General features: G+C 45.2%; 1 protein-coding gene across 3 annotated transcripts in view; it reads left to right on the top strand.

Moving 5' to 3' along the window:
• THSD4 (thrombospondin type 1 domain containing 4) overlaps positions 1 to 26,653 on the top strand; it is a 121,258-nt gene that overhangs the window by 76,123 nt on the left and 18,482 nt on the right. For all 3 annotated transcript variants that reach the window (XM_044438993.1, XM_044438994.1, XM_044438996.1), the window contains exons 3-9: positions 4,091 to 4,266; positions 4,825 to 4,921; positions 6,269 to 6,511; positions 9,580 to 9,709; positions 10,826 to 11,030; positions 11,531 to 11,704; positions 18,227 to 18,400. In XM_044438993.1, coding sequence (XP_044294928.1) covers positions 4,091 to 4,266; positions 4,825 to 4,921; positions 6,269 to 6,511; positions 9,580 to 9,709; positions 10,826 to 11,030; positions 11,531 to 11,704; positions 18,227 to 18,400 — 1,199 coding nt within the window. The remainder of the gene's footprint in view (positions 1 to 4,090; positions 4,267 to 4,824; positions 4,922 to 6,268; positions 6,512 to 9,579; positions 9,710 to 10,825; positions 11,031 to 11,530; positions 11,705 to 18,226; positions 18,401 to 26,653) is intronic.

Below are 26,653 nucleotides of genomic sequence, written 5' to 3'. Positions count from 1 at the left end.
TGCAATTTGGCACCTGAAAAAGGTACAATATTTTCATACTATGCAAGTGTCCAAAATTGGGAAAAATGCTGGCTTTGTGTGTATAAAGTTTCTCTCACAGTCCAGCTCCAAACTACACACATGTTGTATTCTGGAAGCACTTTCAACATATGGACTCACATCTCCAAAGAAATCAATTTGGCATTCTGAGTACTGGAAATTAAAGGTGATTAAGATATTGTCCAGTCCATTCACTCTATTGAATGCCGGTGCTGAAGCAGCAACGAAGATGAAACGATAACAACATGCTGTGAAACAAAGCCTTTATTTGCAAGATCCTAAAAATTCATTTCAGTTCACATATTGACCGATTTATGGTACTAGCTTTGCAAAAGACTCCTCGCCTTAAACTAGAGTTGGCTGGACATTCAGGATTCAAGACTGAAAGTTAATGCAAAGCTCCCAAAATTTCTTTGAATCTTCTAAATTTTACACAAATTTTCCCCATCGGCTAAAGTGAGGCTGATTTGATTTATTGAAGAAATGTATCCAAATTAGGAAATTGGCAGAGCTTGAATTTGGTATTGGGAATGAGATATCTGACTCTTTGCAAACAATTTTGGAGGATGCATTTTTGCCTGTATTGATAGACCATGCTTTAAAGGGTCTTTTAAGCCCAAAACAACCTTCTCTTGCATCCCTAGTTTAAAAGGGATTTAGACGAGGAGGAGGAGGAGGGGGCTTGCTCATTCTCTATGACTTCTATGCTTTTTTCTTTCTTTACAGTGGTCATGAGGAGAGTGGAAGTTTTTGCTTCTGTCATCAGCTAAATGTAGTATAATGTTACGTTCAATCCAAACAAATTATGGTCAGTGTTAACCATGATTTGTCTGAACAAGCCAATTTCAAACCATGGATAGTCATCCTAGCTTGTTTGAATGAACTATAGTTTACATGAGTCACTGTTCTGTGTTCATGTGTAATAACAAACTAGTTAGATTGAAAATGGAAGCAAACCCTTCTGATCTTTGCCTTTCATTGTGCTGGATGAGGAGAAGAGTATACAAATAAACCCGAGGCTCATTTGAATAATGCTAAGCTATGCTTTGCTGTTACTTTTAAACCTAGGGATTATGCCATCAAATACTATATATTGGGGCATACAATGAGCAAGACTAGATTGCTCAACATGCATATAGCTTCTCAGAGGCAACTGACTGGCAGTTATGGGATACAGGAATGGGCCACAGTTCTGATGCAGCAGGTTTGTTCTTCTGTTGCATAGATGACATCAGGAACAGGTTATTCCAATGCAAATTCTTCCTTGATACACCAAAGGCCTAGTTAGTCAAGCTTTCTATCTCTGATGGTACCCAACCATGCATCTCTGGAACCTCCCAAGACAGGAATGATGGAAAGGAAGGCAACTATTTCTATTGAATTATCTCCACCATCTGGTGGTCACAGGAAGTGCTTTTTTTGTTATAGAACGCACCGGAACAGAGTTTCAGCACCTTTTTTCAACAGATTTTCCAAGTTTTAAAAGTAACTTTTGAAAATTTGATGTTTGGTCCACATGGATTTGAATCGCCCTGTCGAGCATAGCAGGTTGGCGGCAAAATCATTAAAATGGTGCATGCGGGCTGCTTGTGTGTCGAATCTGATGCATGTGTACTTCGTCCACACTGGTTGTGATGGCACTGCTCGGCTTGTGATTGGTCGTGTGGTCGTGTGTGGAGCTTACTGCGGGTGGCAACCATTATGTTTCGTTACACAACTGATGTGTGGGTGTGTGTACAGTGATTGACTACGCATGAAAGGTAAATAATTTCATGAGTTCCGGCACCTTTTTTCTTACAAAAAAAGCATTGGTCACAGGTACACTACTGTTGCATTCCGTTCCCTGGATAGCAAAGTTTTATTGGAGAAGTGGTCCATGGCGATTGGTCTCAGAAGGATTCTGGCTTAGGAAGCATCACAATCTTCCCGAGGACTGGTTAGAGAGAGGAGATTTTAATTGGGACCAGAGAAAAACTGTGGACATTGAAGAGGCTTGCCACCCGTTTGGGGCTGGTTTTTAAGATCTCCTGAACCTGGCTGATGGGAACAGCATGGACATATGTTGTCCACGCATTTAAATAGGCTCATTTTCTATTGGTGGTTTAATAATGAGGAAGTACTGGCAAGCCTCACTTAAGCTGGTCATTTGTGATGAATATCAAATGAGACTTTGACAAACATGCTCATTTTCATGTAGCGATCCAGTGTTTTTGCAATTACGTTATTGACCACTGACTCTCTGCCAGCATTTTTATTTAATTTCTGTGCCTTTGATTTAAACAAAAATAACCAAAGACGTATATTAGGAACTATTAAAATATAATCAAAATAAAAGCTTTAATAGACATATTCCATATGAAAAAATAGTATTTTAAGTCCAGACAAAGAAAAGGCTTGCCAAGCCGATCTGTACTGCAGGTGTTCAAATTAAATCAAACCAAGGATAAGAAGCAATTCACTGGCTGTAAGTCATTATCCAAGGACATTTAGCATCCCCCCCTCATCTTTTAACAAATGTGGACCTTAAAGTTGGAAAATTAGAATATATGGCTGCTTGTGCTAGCAATACTCTGCTCTCCCTGCACCAGTGGCAAAGATGCTTCCCCAGTGGGAAAGACACTTCAACTCAAATTCTTACCGTGAAAAGATGCTTCTAAAGATACATAAAATCACTCAAAGATTTTTGTTAGTCTGCTTTCTCAAATGAGCTTTCTGCTTTCTGACTCCCACCTCCTGGACTAGTTTGAGGGTCAGTTACCCTTCAAAATTTGCACATCTTTAAGATCTGAGATGTTTCTCCTTTGCAATATACCAACTCTTGAGTGGAGCTGGTTCTAAATTCCATAAAGACTCAAGCAGAGATGTTCATTGCTTATAAATGGAAAGTAATAGGAATTGCTCAGTTGTTCACAATGGTGTAGGACTGCCTTCCCAAATTGGTGGTCTGCTGAATGCTTTGAACTTCAACTCCAATCAGTCACAGCCAACAAGGCCATTGCTCACAGATGGTGGGAGCTCTCGTCTAAGACACTTGGAGGACAACAGGCTGGGAAAGGCTGAGACAGGTTTTCAGCTTGGGAGAAGTCCACTTATTGATGCACAAATCCAAGCATTTTAAAGTGCTAAAAAGGGGGATAACAAATTTAGAAATGAAATGGTACCTGAAGATCCTTGAGAGCACTGAGAGAGAGAAAATTGGCTTGCCGAGAGCCGACACGTTTTGTGCTCCATGGCAGCTCTTGATGCCATTCTGCTTGATTTTTACAGTGTGGGGAATATGTGCATTTTATGTAAAACTATTGTAAAAAGAGAAGGCAAATACATTTAGAAATGCATATTTTGTGAGTAAATACATTCAAAAGGACTGTCTAAGATGAAGTCCAAACTTGGAAGGTGCAGCTGAAGGGCAGGAGACATGCAAGTGAGTGGCAGGTTATCAGGACCATGGACAGATCACACGGCAGGAAGCAGTGTCTTGGGAGGGCTCCTCCTGGTCCGAAGATGCGATGGGGATACCTGGAAGAGGGCTTCTCAGCGGACAGTGAAACAGCTCCATCTCTGTAGAAAACCTCAGCCTACAACTGAACGGCCACACTCTGTCCCTGGGTAGCCAGTCGCCACTTCTTGGTGCGGCCATGGAGGCACTTCCGGAGTGAGACAGGCAGTCTCTCCAGCAGGAAACGATTCCAGAGACTGGTGATGGATTGCATGGGATTGCATGATTGGAAGCCGCCCCAAGGCTCATGCGATGGGGTGGCATATAAGTTGTTTAAATAAAATAAATTCCTGAAGGCAATTCTTCTTGGGCTGTGGAATTTGCAAAATACTCTCTGAGGCAGTGGCATCCCTGCAGAAGTCCTCTGTACAAGTCTTGGACCCTGTGACCTTCCTGGGATCCTTCTCTGAAGAGCAGCCTTGCAAATCAGTGAACCTTCTGATCCCTAAATGTTTTCTTTTTGATTTTGCTTATCTTGTTCAGAAGATTCTCCTGTTGCAAACATTACATTACTTTGCCTTCTGTAGAATGGCCTTTACTTCTCTCTCCTCACAGCTTTGCGGAGTCGATCAGGTCGGTCTATTATCAACGGGAACTGGGCAATCGACCGACCTGGGAGATATGAAGGTGGAGGAACCTTGTTCACCTACAAACGCCCCAACGAAATCTCAAGCACCGCTGGAGAATCCTTTTTAGCCGATGGGCCAACCAACGAAATCTTGGATGTCTATGTAAGCAGCAAACTTTAGATGTATTAATATTCCTGCTAACCGCAGAGGTCTTCTGTGCTCATTAATGCAAACAAACCTTCACCCCTAATAATTAGGAGCATGCAGATCACTTTGAAATGGAGTGCGTGTGCATGCACGGAGAGAATCATAGTCAGAAATAAATTCTCCTGAACTCAGGCAGGATGATTATTGATCCATTTTCTCTCTTGCATGTAGTTCCCGGTCATCATCTTATCTGATTCTCAGCAATCTTCTGAGGTTTGGATGGAGGTCAACCACCCAGTGGGGCAAGAGGGATGGTGGGACAGAGCTGAGAACATTGTGGGTGGTGAAGGTCTGAAGGCTTCATGTGTGGGAGGGGGGAGTGTGGAGTTCAGTCCCAATGAAAAGGGAGAGCTGAGCTCTACAAGCACTGAAGTCGTAGAGTGAGTCCAGAAGCAGAGGTCTCTGTGATATCTCCTGCCCATTTGCTTGCAGTAGAAAGAAAATCGGACACAGTAATGCTTGTTGACACACACTGCCGATACAGCTTGCTCATTTGGCTTTTCCCTGACTTAGATGATTCATCAGCAGCCCAACCCGGGCATCCATTACGAGTATATCATCCCAGGACCCAACGTCATTAGCCCTCAGGTCCCACTGCACAGACGGCCAGGTAAGACAGAGCATTTCTCAAAGCTTTGCCTTCTGGAGCTTCCTCAAGCGAACACTGTAAGCACAGACAGTTCTTGAGATCACAAGAAATTTGTTCCACCGAGTTTTGCTTGTTTCTTTGTTTTTTAGGTTCTGCGGTTCTCACCTCCTGGGACTTTAAGGTGGCTACAACAGAGCTGCATTCTAAAAAAAAATTTATTTTGCTTTCTAGTGCAACTTACCTTGGGAAAGATCTGCTGAAAATGTGGATGTGTGTGGGTATTAAAGAGTGCTCACAAACCAGAAATTTAGCAATAAAAAGCACTTAGGAAAAATGACTTGATTGCAAAATGCACACAGAAAAGCAAATGTGAATGACTTATGGAAATGCATGCGGATTTCTATCTGGGTTTTGTGTTCAAGGGTTGTGGGCAATTGGGAATTTTAGCTCGATCTTGACGAAAATGATGATCTCAGGCTGAGATTGACAAAGTTGTGTATCTTTTAGTATTTCTGATATGGACTGTACCACGCTGAGTTGCAAATCACACTCTTCTTAAAGCAAGGAAACCCTGTTGATGTATGAGAACTGCATTTCTGCTGCAAATCATCAAAACCTGTCCTGTTCGCAGCCTCACATGTGAATGCAGACAACAGCATGGCTTTCAAAACATGCTTGCAGATGTTCACAGATTCTCGAGCTTGCCATTGTGTTTAAGAAAAATGCTCACTTTTTAAAGTGCTTTCATAAAAATCACATTTTCATGTCAATGGGGGGACAGTGTGTACCATTTTTTTAAAAAAAGAAGTGCATAGAAACGGGCACTCTTCCTGTTTCAAATGTGCACATTTCAAAACGAAAAAAATAGGTTGCGAATGAAAGCAGGGGGTGAAGTGAGGCTGAAATGGTGCTTCTCAGAGAGCGAGAGAATGCCTTGTTCCCTCAATGCTGGTATTGTCTGGATGATTTTTCTTGTCCTTCCCCGACGTCTGAGTCTAGTGATGTCTAGTCCTTCCTATGACGGTCCCACAAGCCTTGAACTGAATGAAGAATGGCCTTCCTATGTGTAAACAGACTTCAAAATTTTCCAGGCAAGGGAGTCTGAATTGCTGCTCTGTGCAGTTATGTGAGTGTTAAAAGAAAGCTCCTGAATTTTCTACTGGTTGAGAAATGGAGTGTCTTGCTTGAACAGAATCGTATGGCCTTTGGATGTAGGATCGACTTTGCCTTTGGCTGCGAAGGATCATTTCTGAGCTTGCATAAACTGCCCGAGCCCATCATGGGGATTCAGTCGCACCACATGCAGACAGACCGGTTGCTGAGAAAAATGCTCGTGAGGTTAATTCATGGTTGTCTCTCTCTGCCCAGGAGAGCCGTTCAACGGCCAGTTGGATGTGACGGAGAGGGTGAGTTATGAGGAGGAGTCGCAACACGGGGAGACAGGCGCTCCCGTTGGGCAGCCCATGGGAGTCTTCCCAGTGATCCAGCCCGGAAGATTTCCCTCCCATCAGCCAGACAACCAGGTGCCTGTCGGCCAGCCTCCGAGACGCAGCCGAGAGCACAATTGGAAGCGGATTGGTACAACGGAGTGCACCGTCACGTGCGGGAAAGGTGGGCAATGCAGAGAACGCCTGCAGCTGACACATATATTCCACCCTGGGGAATCGCGGCCTGCCTGAGGCAAAGCACGGAGCAGAGATGAATGGCGTACCTGGAGCGTATTTGTCTCTAACAGAAAGGCGTAGCCAGAATCTAGTGGGAGCAACGGCACTGAAGAAAAATATCAATTAAGGGGGGATTATTCATTGGACACCTCTGTTAAGGGGGGACTTATTCATTTAGGCAGCAATGACTTTTGAAAGGGCAATGGAGGGAAACAGGTTGGCGTCCTTCCCAGTGGTGCACTGCAAATGCAAGGACCCTGGTGCTGCACCTTCGGGTGCGTATGCTGGCATCAACCCTGGCATTGCCAGCTAAGCAGAGCTTGGATATTAGGGCGTTGGTGATATATGAGGGGGGGCCCAAAAGAAGCCGGCATCGTTCTCTGGTGGGCGAGCCTGTTGTAGCACGAGCTTCCGCCACTAGATGCCTCTTGCACCAGTCTGCCGCCCGGCGGTGTCAAATGACGTCGTGGTGCCATGTAGGAAATTGTTTTGTTAAGCGCCTCTCGCTTTTTCATCGATTTTGTGATGGGTGGGAACAGCCATTTTGTCAAGCGGCTCTTGCGGTGTGATGGCTGAAAACAAAATCGACAAACAAGTGATAGGTGCTAAACAAACAAACAAACAAACGCCTACGTGGTGCCACGACTTCACCTGATGATGCCAGTCAGCAGATGGATGCAGAAGGGTCCCCGGAAGAGGGCATCCAGCAGTGGACGCACGTGCTACAACCAATTCCGGGTTCTTTTGGGTTTCCCCTCGGAGGACCACCTGGGAACTGGGAGAGTATTTTTCAGTACAGGGGAGGGGTGTAACCTGTGGGTCCAGCACGTGTGGTGGCATCAGAAGGGCAAGTTCCGGGTAAGGAGTAGGACAGGCCGAGAAAGGTGGAGTTGCGTGGTTCATGGGAGCAGGCTTAGTCCAGAAAGGCCCAAGCAGGCAACGAAGCCTTTCCTCTCTCACAGCTGGGATGGCAACTACGGTGTCCTGCATTGGCCATCTCCCCTCCCCAAACGCCCCAGGCGCAGTATCATTCCTGGGCATTTGGGAGCAAATACTGCCACCCTTCGCACAAAACCAGGGCGAATTCCACAGGCTCCTCTTCAGATGTGAGCCAGCCACGATCTGTTAAGTACATTTCGCTCAGCCCTAGTTCATTCTGAATCCTGTGATTTATAGGACCTATTTTTGAAAAGAGGTTTTTTCCCCTCCATATTGGGGCAGAGGAAAGCGCTGGTGGGGAACTCTTCCTGCAGTGCATGTTGGCTCTCCTCCCTTTCCTTTGCACTCCATTTATGTTGGCAGAGCATTTGAGTCTTCAGCACAGGCACCATGGCTGGGAGCGCTCGCCGTGGGTAGTCAGGGCAGGGCTGGGACCCCCCATGCCAAGCTCTGCCTGCCAAGCATAACATGTTGTGCTCTCGAGTGCAGGTGGCCAGGGGAATTTAGCTGGGGCTCACACGGGCTGAGCTCCCCCATGCCCGCCTCTGCCCAGCTCGCGGCCGCAGGGTCCCACTTCCAACAAGAATATAGGTAGCTGCAAAAACGCGATTGAGTTTCAACCTGCCTGCTCCCTTTTCAGCAGCCGCAGCACAATGGGAACGAGACGCTGACAAATGCTGAGCACGGCCCCTTGCCAGAAGTGACATATTTCCTGCAAATTCTACCAGGAGAAGAATAATGGCCCTACAAGAGAAATTATTGTAAATTAGCATGTGTGATGCTGAAAACTTTCCCGGTTGAATACACCGCTGAATGCATTCTATTCGATTTTGGCAGAAGCTTGCCTTTTCATTTCCTTTAGGAGCAAGTCTGCGCTTTTCTACATTGCACGTCAAACAGCCGTTAGTAGTAATCGGCAAGAGAGTGGTAGCTTTTAGGTTTCTTCTTCCATCTTCACTGTGACTTAAATAACTTTGCTGTGTTTTTTCTGCAAAGATTAATTTAACACACACACGCATACCCCTTCAGACTGTACCGCTTTGCTTCCCTTAGTGGAAGGTGTCAAGGATCTCAGACCGGAGACTTTCGCTTTGATGTCTTTTCCTACTGTGGCAACTTCTTGGACCGAACCAAGAAGGCGCATCACAATTTTATACACAGACACACTCTGCTGATGCCTTATTCAGAGTGCACAGTGGCAAATGATGCCAGGGGTATTTGAGGGGAAAACAAGAAGGAGCTCTTCTTCTAAGGCTCACTGAGGCCTGGAAATCTTGCCCCAAGTTTTGCAAGATGGGGATCTGTTCTCTGACGCAGGATGATTGGTAGGCACATCTTGACAACTCAGGAAAGGTTCTCACCGTTGTGGAAACTGTGTGGGTATACTGAGATTCAGTTCAAATGTGTTTGTTTTAGTCATGGGCCACAACAAAGGGGCAGTACGAATACAGGAGTGGGGGAGGAAGGCGGGAGAGAGAGATAAAACAAGAGAGAGACGGGCAGCTGGAGAAGGAGAAGCGTCTTTGGATCAACAAATCCATCTGTATTCAGTCCATCCCATTTCCACATTATTTTGCATTTTATATGACAGAAACCAAATTATTTTTGTGTGCAGTATCCCAAACACATGCAAATATACAAATAAACACAATTTTGTAGTTAACTTCCTCCAACATGCAATTTGTTTGGAAATATGGAACCATGGAGTGCATCGGAAAACTCACAGAAGTGCGGAATCCAAAGAGCAGCAGGGGCCCACTCTTAGTACAGGAAGTAGGTGATGAAATGAATGATGCATGCTGATAATCAGTGCAACACAATATTTTCAACTTTAAGCCGCTGGCTGTGCCCATGTGAGCCCGATAAGCGGACCTGGGCCAGTTGGAGCCTTCTAGAAGTTTTGGCGTCCCATAATGCATCACCATGTGCTTGTCCATGCTGATGTGAGTTGTCGACCACAACATCTGGAGAGCTACCAGTTGCCCAGCTCTGTCAAGGAACAGCTGCACATCTGTCCGTCAATAAATAAAATTCATCCGCCATTCAGCAGATGTTTCACCGTGTTTTAACCTCCAGGAGTGCAGTATCCGATCTTCCGGTGTGTGAACAGGAATTCCCATGAGGAGGTCTCCGAGAGTTACTGTGATGCCGGTACCAGGCCCACCCCGGAGGACGAGCCTTGCAACATCTTTCCTTGCCCAGCCTTGTAAGAATACAAAGATGAGGGAGGCGAGAGCAATGTGTGCATAGAATTGAATTAAGACCCCGCTTTCTTTAGTTCTCCCTGTTGCGAAGAGTGCGCATTGGTCGGACTGAGCATTGTCTCCAACATGTCCTCGTAACAACCCTGGCAGGGGCATGTTTGGAATTGAAGAAGTTTTCCCCTCTGAGCATGCCTAAGCTTGTGCCTCAAATAAATCAGAAGTGAAATATTTATGTGTTTGTTTACTGCACTTCTAAACCACCAAATAAGCAAAGTTCTTTGGTGTGTTTATAAAATGTTGGAAACCTAAATCACAAGCATTGCAAAAAGTAGATGCAAATAGAGGCCACGGCCCAGCCGCACCGTCCTGCTGGCGCTGGTACTTCTGAACCGCACGCGAGAGGAGAGCGCAATCAAAGCTCCTTCGGCTTGAGCACGGTTGTGCAAGAAGTTGCACGCCCCTTTGTGCACTTGATTGTTCATTATGTTTGTGCAACTGCTCCATCATGCTTGCCCAGCCCCTCTTGCAAGCAGTTGCATGTTTGTTTGTTTATTTATTTATTTGACACATTTATATGCTGCCCCATTCGCAGAAGCCTCGGGGCGGCTTCCAAAACAAATAACTATACATTTACATTTACATTCAAAATCTGGAAACATCCCGGCATAGAAAAAATTCAATAAATACAGTCAACAATTAAAATATTGTTTAAATAAAAAGGTCTTGGCCTGGCGCCGAAAAGCAAATAACGACGGCGCCAGGCGGACTTCCCTGGGGAGCGCATACCATAGATGGGGCGCCACTGCAGAGAAGGCCCTCCTCCAGGTGCTCACCCTCCGGATGTCCTTCACGGAGGGCTCCTGGAGAAGGGCCTCTGCTGCCGATCTCAGGCGGCAGGAGGGCAGATATGGACGCAAGCGCTCCTTTAGATAACGTGCGACCCATTGCTCGAGAAGTGCATGGCGATTCGCCCAAGAGAAGGAGTTGGCAGAGCCCACACTTCTTGTGTTTGTGGGATGACACCGTTTGCCACTGCGCAGAATGTCCCTTGGGTGAAAGGTGGCACATTCCAAAAAGAAATCACCCCGTTTCTTCTCCCCTGCCCTGTTCTCTTTTAGTTGGGATATCGGGGAGTGGTCCGAATGCAGCAAAACCTGCGGCCTCGGAATGCAGCACCGCCAAGTCTTGTGCCGCCAGATCTACGCCAACCGCACCCTCACGATCCAACCCCACCGCTGCCACCGCCTGGAGAAACCGGAGACCACAAGTACGTGCCAGCTGAAGATCTGCAGCGAATGGCAAATTCGGACAGAATGGACATCGGTAAACAGGAATGACGCACACCTGTAGGGAAAGGTGTAGAGACTCGCCAGGTGACCTCTCCTTCCTTTGTGATGGAGAGCTCTTAATGCTACTGTGGAGTGGAGGGGGTGGAGAAGCTGCAAGCACCCCCCGTTGCAAGATTGGGGTGCCCGTCCCCACAGCGTCACCCCACATGTTGGGGTGGCATGCGTCAGGACAGCTTTTGATACCAGGGGCGGCTCTCCAGCCTGTGCCCTTCCGGGACATCAGAGCTGCTTTTTCCAGTCACTGCTCTCCCCACCGGGCATCCTGGAGCACCTAAATAATTTAAGACGGCACACAATTGAACGGAAGGCTAGGAGTGGCAGCGGTGTCATGGTGTCTCCAATAATCCCTGGGCACAGAATGTGATTCCCTCTCTTTCCCCCCAGCAATAGTGCTGCCAGGCCCCAGCTGTGGCCTGGCGCTCTTGTGCACATGTGCTCCAAAGATCTCTGTCCTTGTGGTTGTTGTTGTTGTAGTGCTCTGTGCCGTGTGGAGTTGGTCAGAGGACTCGCGACGTAAAGTGCGTCAGCAACCTTGGAGACGTTGTCGATGACGAGGAGTGCAACATGAAGCTCCGGCCGAACGACATAGAGAACTGCGACATGGGCCCCTGTGCCAAAAGCTGGTTTCTCACGGAATGGAGTGAGCGGGTAAGGGTGGCTGTGGTGGCCTTCACCTTGCTGGGTTGAATTCTTGAGGTTCCTCCATTGTTGAGCTTGCAATGGGATCTGTGGATCGCAAACACTACAAGAAATGTTCTTTGGAAAAAGTGTGCACAATTTGGTTTGACCAGTACGGTGAAATATGTACATTTCAAAAATGTGCACAAGAGATATTAGGTTTGGGGATAAGCACATGAAAAGATACACAGATATTCATGTTGAAAGAAGTAAAAAGTCTCCGAGGCTTGTAATCTGATAAGTCACAAGTGGGAATGAGCTTCAAGGTGGAATTCTAAGAACCATGGTGAGTTCACTTTTTGCTGATTTACACTCCCATAATTGCTATTAACAATACCAGTAACACCTTCCCTGCCCCCCCCCCCCAAGACCCTTAAATATCAACATGAGCTCTGGGGGCTTAGTAAGTCATGCTTCAAATGCTCCCAACTGCTAGAGAAGATTTCTTAGTGATCCCAGAAAATTTTATTTCTTCTCAAAACTAAGGCAACTAAATCGAGTCATTTCTGAGTTAATCTGAGGCTGGTGGAAGGGTACCATCTTCACTAATTTGTGAGCGATTCCAGAAAGTTAAAAAAAGAAAAAACTTTTCTGCAAGCCCAGGGAATCTACGTGACTCAGAACAAGCTGAACTGCAGAATTCATGGGTTGTATTCAGAGGAATCCAGACTCTTTGGGCACATTATAGTTTTCTCCAACTTTCAGAGCTGCGAGAGCTAATTTATAATTGTGAAGTATTTTTCTGTTTGTTTACTTTCCTTCACATGGGGATGAATGTCTCTTTTGAAATTTATTGGAGTGATAATTCATGGGCACAGAAGGAAAAGAATTATCCTCCAAGTCAGTGAAATATAAATAAATGCAGTAAAGCATTCTGGATTGAAGCCAGCCTGGGTGTAAATCTGCCCACTTGAATATCCAGATTAGCTGCGGGTTGAATTTTCTTTCGCCCTCCCTCCAAATGTGCCATTTGTTCCCACACAGGTTTAAAAAATATGACTTCATTTTTGCTTTTACCCCAGAGAATATCATTCAAACATTTTTGCTGTATGCCCGACGGACATATTGTGAATTTTGAATAGAGGTTTTGAGAATTTCATTGCAGGTATTTATTTATGTTGGAGACAAGAGTCCAAAGATGAAGTGGCTTTGTGTGTGGGTGGATGGAGGGGGGGATCCATTTTTATGCTGTTTCTGCTTCATCTCAGGAGCGAAAAACAGTGGGGGTGTCACCACTTCTTATTAATGATTTACAAGCCTTTGCCACTGTGTTAGGTGCGTTTTGCTAGCTTTCCTCCCGTGATTACATTGGAGGTTTGAACTTTAAAAGGGCTTCCTTTAAAAATAAGCAAACCAGCAAAAAGGACAATATTCTTTTCCCCCAAAGGAAGAACAATGGAACATTTTCCAAGAGGTGACCTTGGAATGATATGATCACCTATGATTTGAGATGTTTGTTCTGGTCAAGACTCCCAGCCGCCCTTTGCTTCCACTGCCGTTTCTCTTAGGGAGATGGGGTGCCATAGGAACTCTGCAGAAATTTACTGTTGACATTGCCACGTAGGGTCCATTCTAGACAGCTTCAGGTTCCTCTTCTGGTCCCTGTGAAAGATGAGTCTGCTCCCTCATCTCCCACCCCCTCAACATCACGCTGACAAATGTCACCTGAGAACTTTCAGCTCAGCAGTCATTAGAATCATGCCTCCTGGTGCAGAACAGGATCCCTGACGCCCTGCTGTGCAACATCGCTTTTTGATTTCCTCCTCAAAACATTCTGCACAACGCTAGCTGCTGGTTCAGCCCAAAGCTCATGTTTTAGGAACCCTAACCTGAACCTTAAGGGACTCCCCCTCCAGTGAGACAACATGTATCTCATAAGTAGCAGGTATCTCAGTTGATCTCGTGCTCTGGTGGAGAACCCGAGGGATGTTCTAAGTTCCTGCAGAGGGACCCAGCCTTTACAATCCTGAGCCCTAAACATGAAGCTTAACCCAACCATTCCTCTGGCCTTCAATCCCTTTCAATCCAGAAGGCATTCCCCTGGCAGCACCTGGGAGGGTCTAGCTGACCTCTCCTTTTTTGCCCATTCTAAGCTGTCTCTGGATCGCTTGAAATGCACAAAGACCCAGATTTAACTGGAAGCTCAACCCTAAGTGTAACACTCAGGTAAAATTCCTTTACATCTAGGCATCATGCCCACCTGCAGCACTGGGCACATCTTGCTTGTCTGCTCGTTCGCTTGCAAGTCAAGTCGGCTTGTCTTGAGTCTCTGGCCAGATCATTTCACAAGTATATAGCCTGATTTTTGCCCCTTCCACGATGGACCTCTTTGATTTAATTTTAAAAAATATATGGTGGGAGGAAGCCCAAGGATCCAAAGCACATCCTGATTGAATTCTGCTGAGGAATTCTTTGCAAAGCCTAACTCTATTGCACAATGCAAGAGAGTAGGTGGGACAAGCTTGTATCTTCTTCTTTCACATAGTATTTGAAACTTGATCTGTATGCTAAGCTCGTTTATAGCTATTTAAAACAGAACACAGCTGAATTTCTGAAGTACCTTCCCGAGAAATCTTGTTCCCAACAGAGATGAACAACTCAGCAGAACTCGAGTTAATTGATGTTCTCTGATTTCCTCTTCAAAGCTCAGTCTGACTCATTTCTGTACCAGGTTGTGATCGTTGTTTCACACCAAAATTCATCCATATTTTTCTGTGCATTTCCCCTCAATTCCATGCATTGTTTGTCAAATGTGTGCGTTTTGAAATTTTGCCTTGCACTAAGTGTTTAGAAGAACATTTCTTCAAGAGTGTGTGTTGAATGTATTTTGCTCACTAAAATCACTCAACAAGCTGGAAATGTATGAACCTCTCACTGCAAATTGAATTCAGGACTGTCTTCAGCTCCACAAGGTGCAAACTGAATAAATCCTACTAATAGAAGGACTAAAATGAATGTATTATACATCCCTAGCTCCCAATCCTTGTTTCTCTTGGAGAAGGAAAAAAGACACATTTGCGCTGCCAATGGACATTACTTGGAAAGCCAAAAGTTAGCAGCAACGAGCCTGAAAATGTTGGATTGGCGCCACTACATTGGAGGAGAGGGGTTAACTTTTTCTGCTGTATTATTTCCCACCTTAAACTGCGCTCATGTAAAATCACACATGCTTTTTGCCTGCTCCCCACAGTGCAGTTAATACCCACCAGGGGAACTTTTTGGCCAGGGACTGTGGCAAATGCAAACTGCATCCCCCCACCGCCCAGCTACTTGCAGACATAGAAAAAGAGACTGGGGATTCCATTCGTGGACTTCAACTCCTTATGCAGGGTAGCTAGATCTCATTTGTGTGTGGTCCCTCCATGTGATGAACCACAGAACTGGTGTAGTAGGGCATTTCCCAGGCAATAACCTCAGACTCTCCACTCAAGCTGACCTTGAGGAGCATAGGAACATGCCACAGGCTGAGCTAGGTGCTTGGTCTATCACAAGCTTCTTCCTTTTCCCTCCCTAGAAGGTCAAAGTGAAAGCCTTCTAAAATCCAGAGCTCTATTGGGCTAGGCTGGTTCTGCAGTACAGAATGGGTGATGATAATGCTGTTAACAAGTATATCTATCAACGTAGTGATCCTTCTGGTTGGTGGAGTTACCCATGTCAGGAGACAATTCCAAACTGTCCCCCAAAAAAGTCTGGATCCACCCTCAGGAAGGTTCATGCTCTATATGGGCCAGACACAGAGACAGTGGGCATTACATAATTGGACCTCTTATTTGCCTTGATGATGGACCATAGGGTTAAGGACCTCACACCTTCCCCCTCTGATCTTTGTTGTCCTAGAGTGTTTCTACCCAAACAAGAGGTGTTCTGGTTGTCAGCAGCTGCTTGGCTAACCTTGCTCAGTCACCTTGGTCTTTCAGTAACGTATGGCAACCCCTCCTGCTCTTTTTCTAGCTCAGCTTCAGAGTCTGAGATTTCCAGCTTGGAGTGCTGCATTTTGAGAGAAGAGGCTCCAATCCCTGCATGATCCATTTAGCCCGGTATTGTCAACCCTGATCAGCAGTGGCTCTCCAGCATTAGGAAGAATTACTTCCTACCAATACCTGGAGGTGCTAAGAATCAAGGCGGCAACCTTCTGTATGGAAAGCAGATGCTTTTCCACTGAGCTGCGCCTCTTCCATTGGACAGGCATCCTGTCTGGCATAAGGACCTGGTCGTTCTGCTTCGGGTGCCATCCCTGTGCTCTCTCAGACATTATACTTTTTGGCTCTGTCTCCTGAATTTACCCTCCATTGTGACTTCTTGCCTTCTCGTGGACACTGACTCTTGCTTTTCTCTTAGCAATGACATCTGGGCAATCTTTTCACTCCAATTCCTGCTGGTTCCTCATTTCCAACATCCAATTGCTTGCCCTTTCTGAATTCCCACATTCCTCCCTGGCTTTGAACTCCTGGTTTTTGGTCCCTGGCTCTTTGCACCTGTTGGACACCTGCTTACAGCTCACTCCTGAGGCATAATCCATGTTTAGCATCATCTGGTGCCATCCTGTTGCTTTGGATTACAACTCCAAGCATTCTTGCATACTGGTCATGCTAGCAATGCCTGATGGTAGTTGAAGTCCAAAATACCTGGAAGGTAGCACTGCCCAAGAAATCCTCAGCCTCGGGCAAGATTCAAACCCAGACCTGGTTCCATACTTTATTGCTTCCCAGAATTATTGCTAACTCCCCACTACCAGTAAAAGAAAATAGTATTCAGCACAGAGCCATCCATTCATCTCCCAGGAATGTTCCATATTTTTTGCAACATTACATAGCTACTAATGAAATTATATATACACACACACACACACACACACGCACGCACATAGCGAGAGAGAGAGAGAGTTACAAAATGCCAAATATGGTGCATGTTTCATACCATGTAACAAATGCTTATTTGTGGCTTTCTTTCCATGTGAAATATAATATAACTGCTTGTAACTGTATAAATTCAATTATGCATACATCTTTCAGCAGTCAGCACATGGTTTTTCTTTATTTTTAATAATCCCCCTTCCCCCCACCACAAAAAAAAAAAATCAAATGCAGCTTTGCTCTCCACCCCTCTCCTTCGGAGGTGGTGAGGGGACAAAAGAGCGGGGAAAGAAATGAAAGGAGAAAATGTCGAAAAGAGCACAAATGCAATGCCAGATTAACCCGTTCTTATGGGGTGGGGGAGGGTAAAGGGTTGGCCACGGATCAAAACACTTTGGGGTATTGAAATGTGAGGAACTTTTAAGAAGCGCCATTTCCTTCCACCCCGTGTAAAGGAGAGGGCCAGCCACAGGGACGGTTCCACCCACTGCTCTTGGTGAGATCCATGAGCGCTTCACATCCAACGCGTCGCTGGCAGCGGTGTTTTCAGGAAGTGCTCCAGGGAAGCGCGCTCCGGCACGCGTGGGTGAAGGCTCACGGAGCGCTGGAGGGGCCAGGTTTACCTCCGCTCTCGTCAAGTAACCAGGGATGTGGAGTGTGAGTGCTACGTCCGAGCCAACATTTCTCAGAAGACAGTTTCCTGAGAAATATTTGGTGGTCTTGGCCACCCCTCCCCAAGCTGTTTTCCAGAGCAAAGCTCAGTGGAATGATGGAAGATGCAAAGGAGTGACCAGCCGCCAGCAGGGTCCCTACTGAAGTACCTACAACAACGACATACTGTGGGGTGGATGAATAAAGCCACTGGCCACCTCCTCTGCTAATGAAGAGCCCCACCTGAAAAAAATCAGTGGAATGTTCTTCCCACTTTCCAGGACCACAAAAAGGCTGATGAATCTGGGGAGTCCGTTTCCACTTAGTGCTAATTATGACCACTTTGGTTTGACCAAATGAGGCAGCCAACCGTCTCAGCATGGGGCTTCCATGGCACAACCTCAAAGAGATGCTTAGACTTACCAGTGATGCTTTGCCCCCAGATGTGAGCATCCTTGCGAGTCTTCGTTTCGCCTCCTCAACACATGTCTTTGTTTCACAGAGAACAGAGCCAGTGTGGTGTTGTGGTGAAGAGCATGGGACTGGGACTCAGGCGATCCGGGTTCTAGTTCCCACTCAGCCATGGAGCCAACTGGGTGACTTTGGGCCAGTCACAGCCTCTCAGCCCAACCTACATCACAGGGTTGCTGTTGTGGGGATAAGATGGAGGAGGAGATGTAAGCTGCCTTGAGCCCTTGTAGGAAAAAGGCAGGATATAAATCAGAAAAAAAAAAACCTCCCTTGAAACCCCCTTATGTTTCCCCCCTCTTTCTAATTTTTTTTTAAATGAAAAAAGAAAAAGTACTAAGGGGAAACAATCAATTATGCAAATCCTAGAACACGTGTCTCAAAGTTCCTTCATCGCATCTCCTTTCATGATTGGAAATAGTGACCTTCCAAACTATGGGATGTGCCTTTGCCACTCTTTCTGTTCCGCATAGTTCTAACGATGGCTAATGATTGCACCTGGGGTCTCTCGTCATGACAGTGCTCGGCAGAATGCGGTGCTGGCGTCCGCACGCGGTCCGTTATCTGTATGACCAACCACATCAGCAGTTTGCCACTGGAGGGCTGCGGACACAACAGACCACCGGAGACAACCCCCTGCAACAACGGGCCGTGCCTGGGGAAAGTCGAGTGGTTTGCTGGAAGCTGGACCCAGGTAATTTCCACTAATTTATTTATTCATTCCAAATATTTATCTCCTGATTTGTTTTTCGGCGCCAGGTGAAGATCTTTTTATTTAAGCGGCATTTTAAATGTTAATATTGTTGAATTTTATCTGGCCAGGGCGGCTTATTTTATATTGTATGTTTGTATTTTATTCTAATGTTTACATTTTAATTTATGATTATTATTATTTAATTTATTGTTGTAAGCCGCCCCGAGGCTTCGGCGAATGGGGCGGCGTAAAAATGTTTTAATAAATAAATAATAAATAAATTGTCAGCTGGGAGGAGTCCCAGTGTAGGTTTCAGGCGAATAAAAAGAGCACAGCCCTTCCCTTCAGGCTTGTGGGCTAAAAAGACACGGCACAGGAGGAAAAGCAAAGGGCAGCCAAGGAAATAACATGTCGGGGCCATCTCTTAATTCTGATAAGAAGAGGCTGTAATGTCTGTAATGCGGCGGGAAGTTCTTGGTCTTCTAGGCTGGAGTGGAAACAGAAGTCTTGCTTTCTGCCTCCCCTTCAGCAAACCCTGAAGGAAAGGCGACTCGATGGTAGTCAGGGCAGATCTGTTGCTCCTCAGTGCAGCAGACACCAGTCCAACTTCCCTTCCCACTTCCTGCTTCGTTGTACCTCGAGAAAAGCTGGAGAAAGTCTGAGCAAAACAAAGCCCTGCAAAGTACCTTTGGTAGCTTCAGTCTGCAATAGTATGGACACTCCTCTAGGAATAACTCCTACTGGAATCAGAGAGACCTCTTGAGAAAGCACTCATTGGATGGTGCTGGAAAGCTATCCCATTGAAATCAATGGGGCTTAAAGTGCTTACCACTGGTTGAAACTGGGCACGTCCGTTGCATACATTGGCAGAACGTCCTGTCCCTTTTCCCACCAATACAAACAGGATTTGGGTGGGTAATTGTCACATTCCAGAGAACTTGGGCTTATTTTTTTTCCTGAAGAATTATCCTTTGTTTGCTTCATCTGTTTTCAATGTCTTTTTTCTACTTGAGTGTTTTCATTACCAGGACAAAGCACATGGTGATTGAAAGGATATTGCTTTGTTCCTCTACACAGTTGTATTTTTCCTGCCTAAGATTGTGCAACTAGCAAAGATTAATGGGGAGAAAACAATGATAAACTATAATCGGGGATCTGATTGTCCAAATTAAGAATGGGTGAAGAACTCACTTTGGTTTCTTGGTATGCTATTGCATTTGGTGGTTTGGTTTCTTGTTTAATAGATGTACACCTCCAGGAAAGAACCAAGCTAGAATTGCATTCTGAAATCTGTATTTTTGTGATTTTTCCCAGGAAGAATGTACATAAAAATGCCCATATTAGGAAGAAGCATGCCCTGAGTAAACATAAGTGCATGTGTATAAAAAAAATGTGGACCAATTGAATGCAGTGATGCATTTTTCACAAAAGCACAGAACAGGAATCTCTGTGTGGATTTTTGAGAGAATGAGCTTGCCCTAAAAATATGACAATATCAGTGTGCTTGAGATAGGCAGATCCAACTAACCTCACAAGTGACTGTCCTTCTGTTTGCTTTGATTCATTCTTGGGTCTGAGCTTCCAGGTCCCCAGTCCGAAAAGAACCCTGTTCATTTCAAGCCACACTGCAAACCAACTCTGAACCAATCAGATCCTATCGAGGAACACCCTCCAAAGCGTCCTGCACATGAGCAATAAAAGATAAAATAGATAGAAAAACCTAATCCATAGAAACCATGACTGTTCCATCAAAGAACTCTTCCTGAAATATGCATCTTGTGAGCAGGTGCTGGACCAGGACAAGGTCTTCCTGACCTCCAGAGGCAGGGAATTCCACAGATGTGGAACTGCTACCTCCAAAACTTCTCCAGGTAGATTCTGGTTGGGCCAAATGTCCATGTGAAACCATCAGGAACATGTCCTGCAGTGGTCACAGTGACCAGGAGAGTTGGCAAAGAGACAGTGTTCACTCCATACTCTTTCTCTAACTAATGGGCTTGTTTGACGGAGTCCACCCCATACAGAGCTCTCTTGCGTTAGGCTGCACTTCTGCCAGTGTTCACCCAATCATTTTCAGGTGCCCTCAGAAGTTTTGGCTCCAGCGCATCACCTCTTGCTCTGTTCTCACTCTGTGCCTGGCAGGCTCAGCTCGGGGCTTTGGGGATGCCCCCTAGGCTGCAGTGCCAGCCAGCTTTTGCAGAACATCAGCTGACCTCAAGGAACCCCCCTTGCCCTACTGGATGCTATAAAGCATTGGCCTCAGAACTTTTCTTCTTCTAGGACAATGCCTAAACATCTGCTGAACTTTCCTGGTTGCTGTCTTGGATCTTGTGCCTTATTTGGGTTTGAGCATCACCTTCGCAGCGGTGCCATGTTCCCAACTGTTCTGGCCCACTCAGCAGCTTCTTCGCCACATCTGCTGTCCATCTCCCTCGTTAGTACAACCAGACACTTGCTGAGACCCTAGAAGAGCTCAGAACAAGGAGCAAGTCAACTCTAGGAGCTCTCCTAGCAGTGACCCAATCAGCAGGATGCCAGGAGTAAAGTACATCAGCTGGAAAGTCAAGAAGCATGATATAGAATAAAGCCATTCTGTTTTTTAGATACAACAAGACTGGCTTTGGAAGTGAGACCCTGCTAGTCGCAAGTATATCTGGCTTTTTCACAACAATGCATTCTTCTCCTTTCACTAAACTTTCAACATTACTTTCCGTTCAAGTTGAAAAGCACAGTTCCCCATGGTGCAGGAATTTTGGACGCAGTCAAGCGGCATCTGAAGAGTAGCCTCCCATTTTGTACAGACTCTTTAGCAACTTCTTGGGGCCAGAAGGGCTGCTTGTCCCAATGCCCTGATCAGCTATTTGAGGTGAACCTGTTGGCTGAGCTCCTAGTTCCTCTGCAGTGCAATGCACAGGACTGGAAGAGACATGGAGATTTTTTCTGAGCTCGTTCTGGTTGAGGAACAAATAGAGTTCTAGCTTGTGCCATGTCCAAAGAACACAAGAAGAGCCTAGTGAAGGCCCCCTCAGTGCTGCAAGGGTTGGGAGGGTGTGACCTTCCAGATGTTGCTGGAGGATAACTCCCATCACCACAGACCGTTGGTTCTGCTTTCTAGGACTGATCAAAGACCAGCAATTTCTCAAGGACCACATGTGGCCCTCCCCAGCATTGGATTGTACACTTTCAGTACCCCAGTTATCCAGCATTTTCAATATCATGGAGATCTTCCATGGACATAGAAGGCCTTCACCTTCAGGGAGTCACAGGGCAATGAAAATGCAAGCAAGGGGGCAACGATAGTGCGGTCCCTTCCACACACACTTGCAACACACAGAAACAGAATACCTAAGTAGGACCAATAGTAAAATATGCCCTGGTTTGAGGCTCACTTTGACGTGTGAATTGACACATTTCTTACCCATGCTGAGAAAGGAGAGTTCCTAAATTAAGGAAATATTGGAGTCAAAGATCACGCCAGTTCTGTTCTTTGGTCCAAGAACTATTGCCACAAATGCTCACAGGTTGCATTTGTTGTATTCTGTGAAATGTTCTTTATCAGCCAAAAAAATGTTGGTTTAGCTGAGGATGATGAGAGTCAATTTGTTGACCTGGGGACTTGGGAGATCAATGTTTCCATCCCCATTCCACCATGACGTTCACTAGGTGACATGGAGCTTTTCACTGACTCTTAGTCTAACCTACCCTAAAGGATTCTTTGATGGATAAAACAGGGTGGCTGTCACAAGCTGGGTCCCTTCCCTTTACTCATTCAAACCACAGACCTTTGCAAAAAAAAATCTTTATTTATGAAAGTGTTTTCCAGAAGCACAAACAATCGGAATGAATCTCTGAGCTTGCTCAGAGTGTTTCATTGAACCCAGTCTAGTATTTAATGCTAGAAACATTCCTTTTGAGTATGTTTGAGCCCTATCCTTGTGGGAGGGGCCTTTTGGAAATGAGCACGCCTCCTTTCTGTACACCGTTCCTCTAACTGGGCAGCCCTCCTCTGCTGATGGTGCATCCTGGGGTTCAGAGCTGTGCCCACCTCGGCTGCCTCTGAGAAACTCCCCTGTTCCAAGCCCATTCCTGATATCTGGGAAGGAGCCGGGCCTGGAGATTGGAGTGTACACATTCAGTACCCCGGTCATCCAGCATTTTCAATGTCATGGAGGACCTTCATGGATACAGAGGACCTTCATCTTCAGGGACAAGTGCCTCCACTTCTTTTATCCCAATGTCTGGAACTGGCCCACAATGAGGACCTCCTCCTCCAATTCCCAGTCAGAATGCAACTGACTTTCTCACCCCCAACAGTGGGGGATTATTTAAGCCCCCTTGATTTCCTTGTAGAATAAAGGTAGTAAGTAATTAAGTGCTTTGGGAAAAAAGGCACGTATTCCTAGACTTCAACCATTGCAACTGAGATCAGTCATTGTCCAAGACCTTTGCAAGAATATTGGGCAAATACATTTTCACCGGATATTTTCCCCCTCTAGTCAGTGCAATGATTGGACTGTGTGCCTGCCCTGTCCAAATAAAAAATTACTGTCTGCTGCTCTTCACGATGGAGAAGCTTTCACTGGAATCAGGGTTTCTTCCAGCACGGGAAGAGTCCTCTTCCTCTGATTTTGATGAAGCAAAGCTCTCTCTCATTATCATAATCAACCGCTGATGTGGCTGATCATGCCAATTAACCAAATGCCTTTGATAAAACAAATGATAGAACTTGTTGGGCTTCGTGTCTTCTGCACTAGAATGGTGCCTCTTTACTGCCCCCATCCTCAAAGCGTTTTGTCAGGAAAGAGATCTAAATTAGATTAGTGATGAGTTATACAAACAAAAGCAACTCACGGCAATAAAAATGCTGGCTGAGAATTTCACTGAAATCCCAAACTATGAAATCATAATGAAATACAGCAATTCCACCTCCCACTTCCCTATACGCACAAGAAAAAAAATATAGACACAATTTGGACCCCCCTCCCTAAATATTTAAAAATTTAAGTCTCAAGGCTTTCTTTTGTATTGACATCAAACTCGTATTTCAGAGTGAGAAGGCTTAAATTGTCCTAAAATAGCCTCCCATTTCCTTTCCATAGCATCGACCACGACTGAGAGCTCCCCCCCAACCAAGCCTACGCTGAGCCCCCGAATCTCATTCTCCTTGCATAAACATCCTTTCCAGAATGTTACCTTTGAATGGGTTGTAAATGGTGGAGCAGCTCCAAGGTTTTGTTTTTTTAACAGGCCTCTGAAGAGTTAATCTTCTCTAGGGCTAGCTATTTAGAATGCTGTTAACGGGAATTATGTCTCCAACTCCTGGGCACCCACACAGAACGTATCCATAAATCTACACTATTGCTTCAGGCTTCTAATTTATTTCTCCAAAGTAATAAATTCTTCAAGAATATGCACCCATGGACATTTTAAAACTCATAATACTTTAATTCTCTACTGTTAGCTTACAACACAAATATGCACATGGTTGAAAAACAAATAACATATACAAAAATGGCAAAAACTGTGTTCATGGGATCTGATTTATAGACATAGTTAGAGGAGGGTAGCAGGTTTTCTTCCAAACTGGTCCCATTAGGAAATGAATCCCTGTCCCAGTCAGGGAATCAGTATTATTTATTAATTTAAAATGTATCTTGGCCGCTTTGAGGGCACTTAATGGCCATGTCAAGATCTCTTTGGGAATAAGCATCACACCTACCTCAATTTCTTCAGAATTCTTCACATGCCGCTTCAAAGCTTGTTCCATCTCATGTTTCTATCAAAATGCAATCTTTGTTTTGCTCTTTCATGGGTGAGTATTCTCATGAACTTTAAAAATATCTACACACAGGTTATGCATATCCTTGAAATGCTCACATTCTTTTCACATGGAACGAAAAATGCCAGTATGTAGTTCTCCATGCATATTTTCCAAGTGTACACACAATGATGAATGCATTATTTTGGACTGCAAATCTCACTGTAAGCTCAGAAATCTCCAGGCCTCAGCTGCAGATTGTATCTGAGACAATGAGGCATGAACTGGAGGAAAGGCAAGCCAAGTTTTCATACATCCCTGCTCTGCATACCTGTAATCCAGCGTGGTCAATGAACCTGCTTCTAAAGTGCAATTTCTACCTGGGCAAAACTCTTGAGCAGTTCAAAGAGAAGCCAAAATATGGTAGAGCTCTACCAAACCCAGCTGCCACATGTCCTCTTCATCTGAAAGGTCTCGGGTCAGTAGAAATTAAGTGAGCATAATTTGATGAAGATTAGATCAATCTCTCACAGCGCATGTTTGCCATTCACTTTCTCATCAAGCAAAAATTAAAAGAAAGATATAGGCAATTCGTCTAGTGAAACAATTGAAAAATTTTTGAAGCAAAGCGGTGCATGGTATCCAGAAGGATGTTTCATCACCTGCTCAGGACCCATTCAGCAGGTTTCATCTGAAAAAGAGATTAGGGGAAATTATCTGGTTCCCAATTATTTATGTAGCTTAGAAACAGGGTCAACGTTTGTACATTTCTGAGCGTGCGTTGTGATTTACACACCTCCAAAAATGTGCTTGACGGAGCTCTTACACTGAAGAATGTGCAAGAAAAAATCCATATGTTTGAAAAATGTCCACAATTATACCTCCATCAGTGAGAGAAGAATGCATGGGCTTCACACATGCAGCTACTTTGATTTTTTCCTTTTTTATTTGGATGAATACAAAAGGGGGAAAGGGTCATGATCTGAGGTAGACTGGGCTCAGAATGAGCTCAGCTTTTGCTGATTCACAAGTCCCCTGATTTCCCAAAACCATAGAGCTGGATGGGCCTGGAAGGCCACCACGTCTGGCCCCTTGCTCCATGCAAGAAATTCAAAGCTAGAACATTTTCAGCAGAGGGCTGACCACTCCCTGCTGGAACACCTCCACAGATGGAGAGGTTACCCACCCTACACAGTAACTGGGTTACTCTCAAGACCATTCTCCCAATGTCCAGCTCAGATTTGCCCTCCTGGTTCACATGCCCCGCAGGTCTAATCCTGCCCTCTGCCTTTCCTATTTTACCTCCCTGGGTATTTGAACGGTCTCATTGTGTGTATTTCAAAGTGATTTATCTGGCCTAGATTGTGCCCGAGAACAAGCACGGGCTTGGTTGCACATCTGCTTGGGGTCCAAAACACAGCAGGCTTCCATGGGCAAATGTCCCCTGGAGTTCCCTGTCCTCATTTCAACCTCCATCTTGGCTTGCTTCCCACTCTAGAGAAGAATAGGAAGAGCAGGATGAGCTGGAGTAGGAGATGCCACTGCCTGCTTGCTCACTTTCAAGAAAACAAGATGGCGGTATCAAGGCAGATTCACTGGGAGAGGCCTTTTTGGCAATTGCCTGGAGCCGGGAGTAATTGTGCTCCATGAGTGTAAAAGTTCCTCATGAATAACACAAAGGTCAGACCTACCAATTTCAGACTCTGGTCACAGTGTGTGCTTTTTAGTGTGGCCCGTGTGAAACATGTGTTGATTTTACTCAGTACGCCGTGTACTTTTCACTGGTGTTGAGGATAAGTATCTATTCAGGATATTACAAAAATTCTACCCAAAGTATAAACAATGCCCCCCACTTTTAAATAACACTGAATTGTGCTTTGCTTGAAAAAAGAGGGGAAAAAAACCCTTCTGGAGATTTCAAGTGACATAAAAACCAATATATTGTTGGATTTGTCTTCTAAAGACCTTGTTCAGAAAGTGCCAGGAACAGTATTGTGTGTGTGTATTTAACCTTTAAAGAAACAGTTGAGGGCTGCAGGAGCCAAAATTTGCATTTCAGAACTGGAACCAACACCACTTGCTCTTGAGTGTGTTACGAAGATGAAATAACACCCCAGTGGAGTCTAATCCTTCCCAAATACTGAACGGAATGGGATCTTTCTGGAAGCAAGAAAAGCTGAATTCTCACCTCGGCTGCTTAACAAAAACATGAACAAAAATGTTAACTTCAGTAGGGTTGGTTTCACTGAGGAAGGTGAAACCTTCATATTTTTCAAGAATTGTTTTTGGATAATGTTGTCTTGGGAAAAGAACAACAATCCTATGATTATTCCAGATATAATTTAACCGGGGGACGTGTGTCAGGAAATGTTCAGGGGAAGATCACAACATCCATAATCAACTAGTGTTTGGCCGAACCTTTCTCTGGCTTCTACTGTCCTTGGATTTGGTTCCGATCAGAAATGCCAGCTCCTTGGGGGCATCCAACATATGAC

The sequence above is a fragment of the Varanus komodoensis genome, unplaced genomic scaffold, assembly GCF_004798865.1.
Source record: "Varanus komodoensis strain SLA01 unplaced genomic scaffold, ASM479886v1 scaffold33, whole genome shotgun sequence".
NCBI classification, from domain to species: Eukaryota; Metazoa; Chordata; class Lepidosauria; order Squamata; family Varanidae; genus Varanus; species Varanus komodoensis.
Note: the sequence above shows the minus strand (reverse complement) of the source record. Positions and strands in the feature narration are given on the sequence as shown.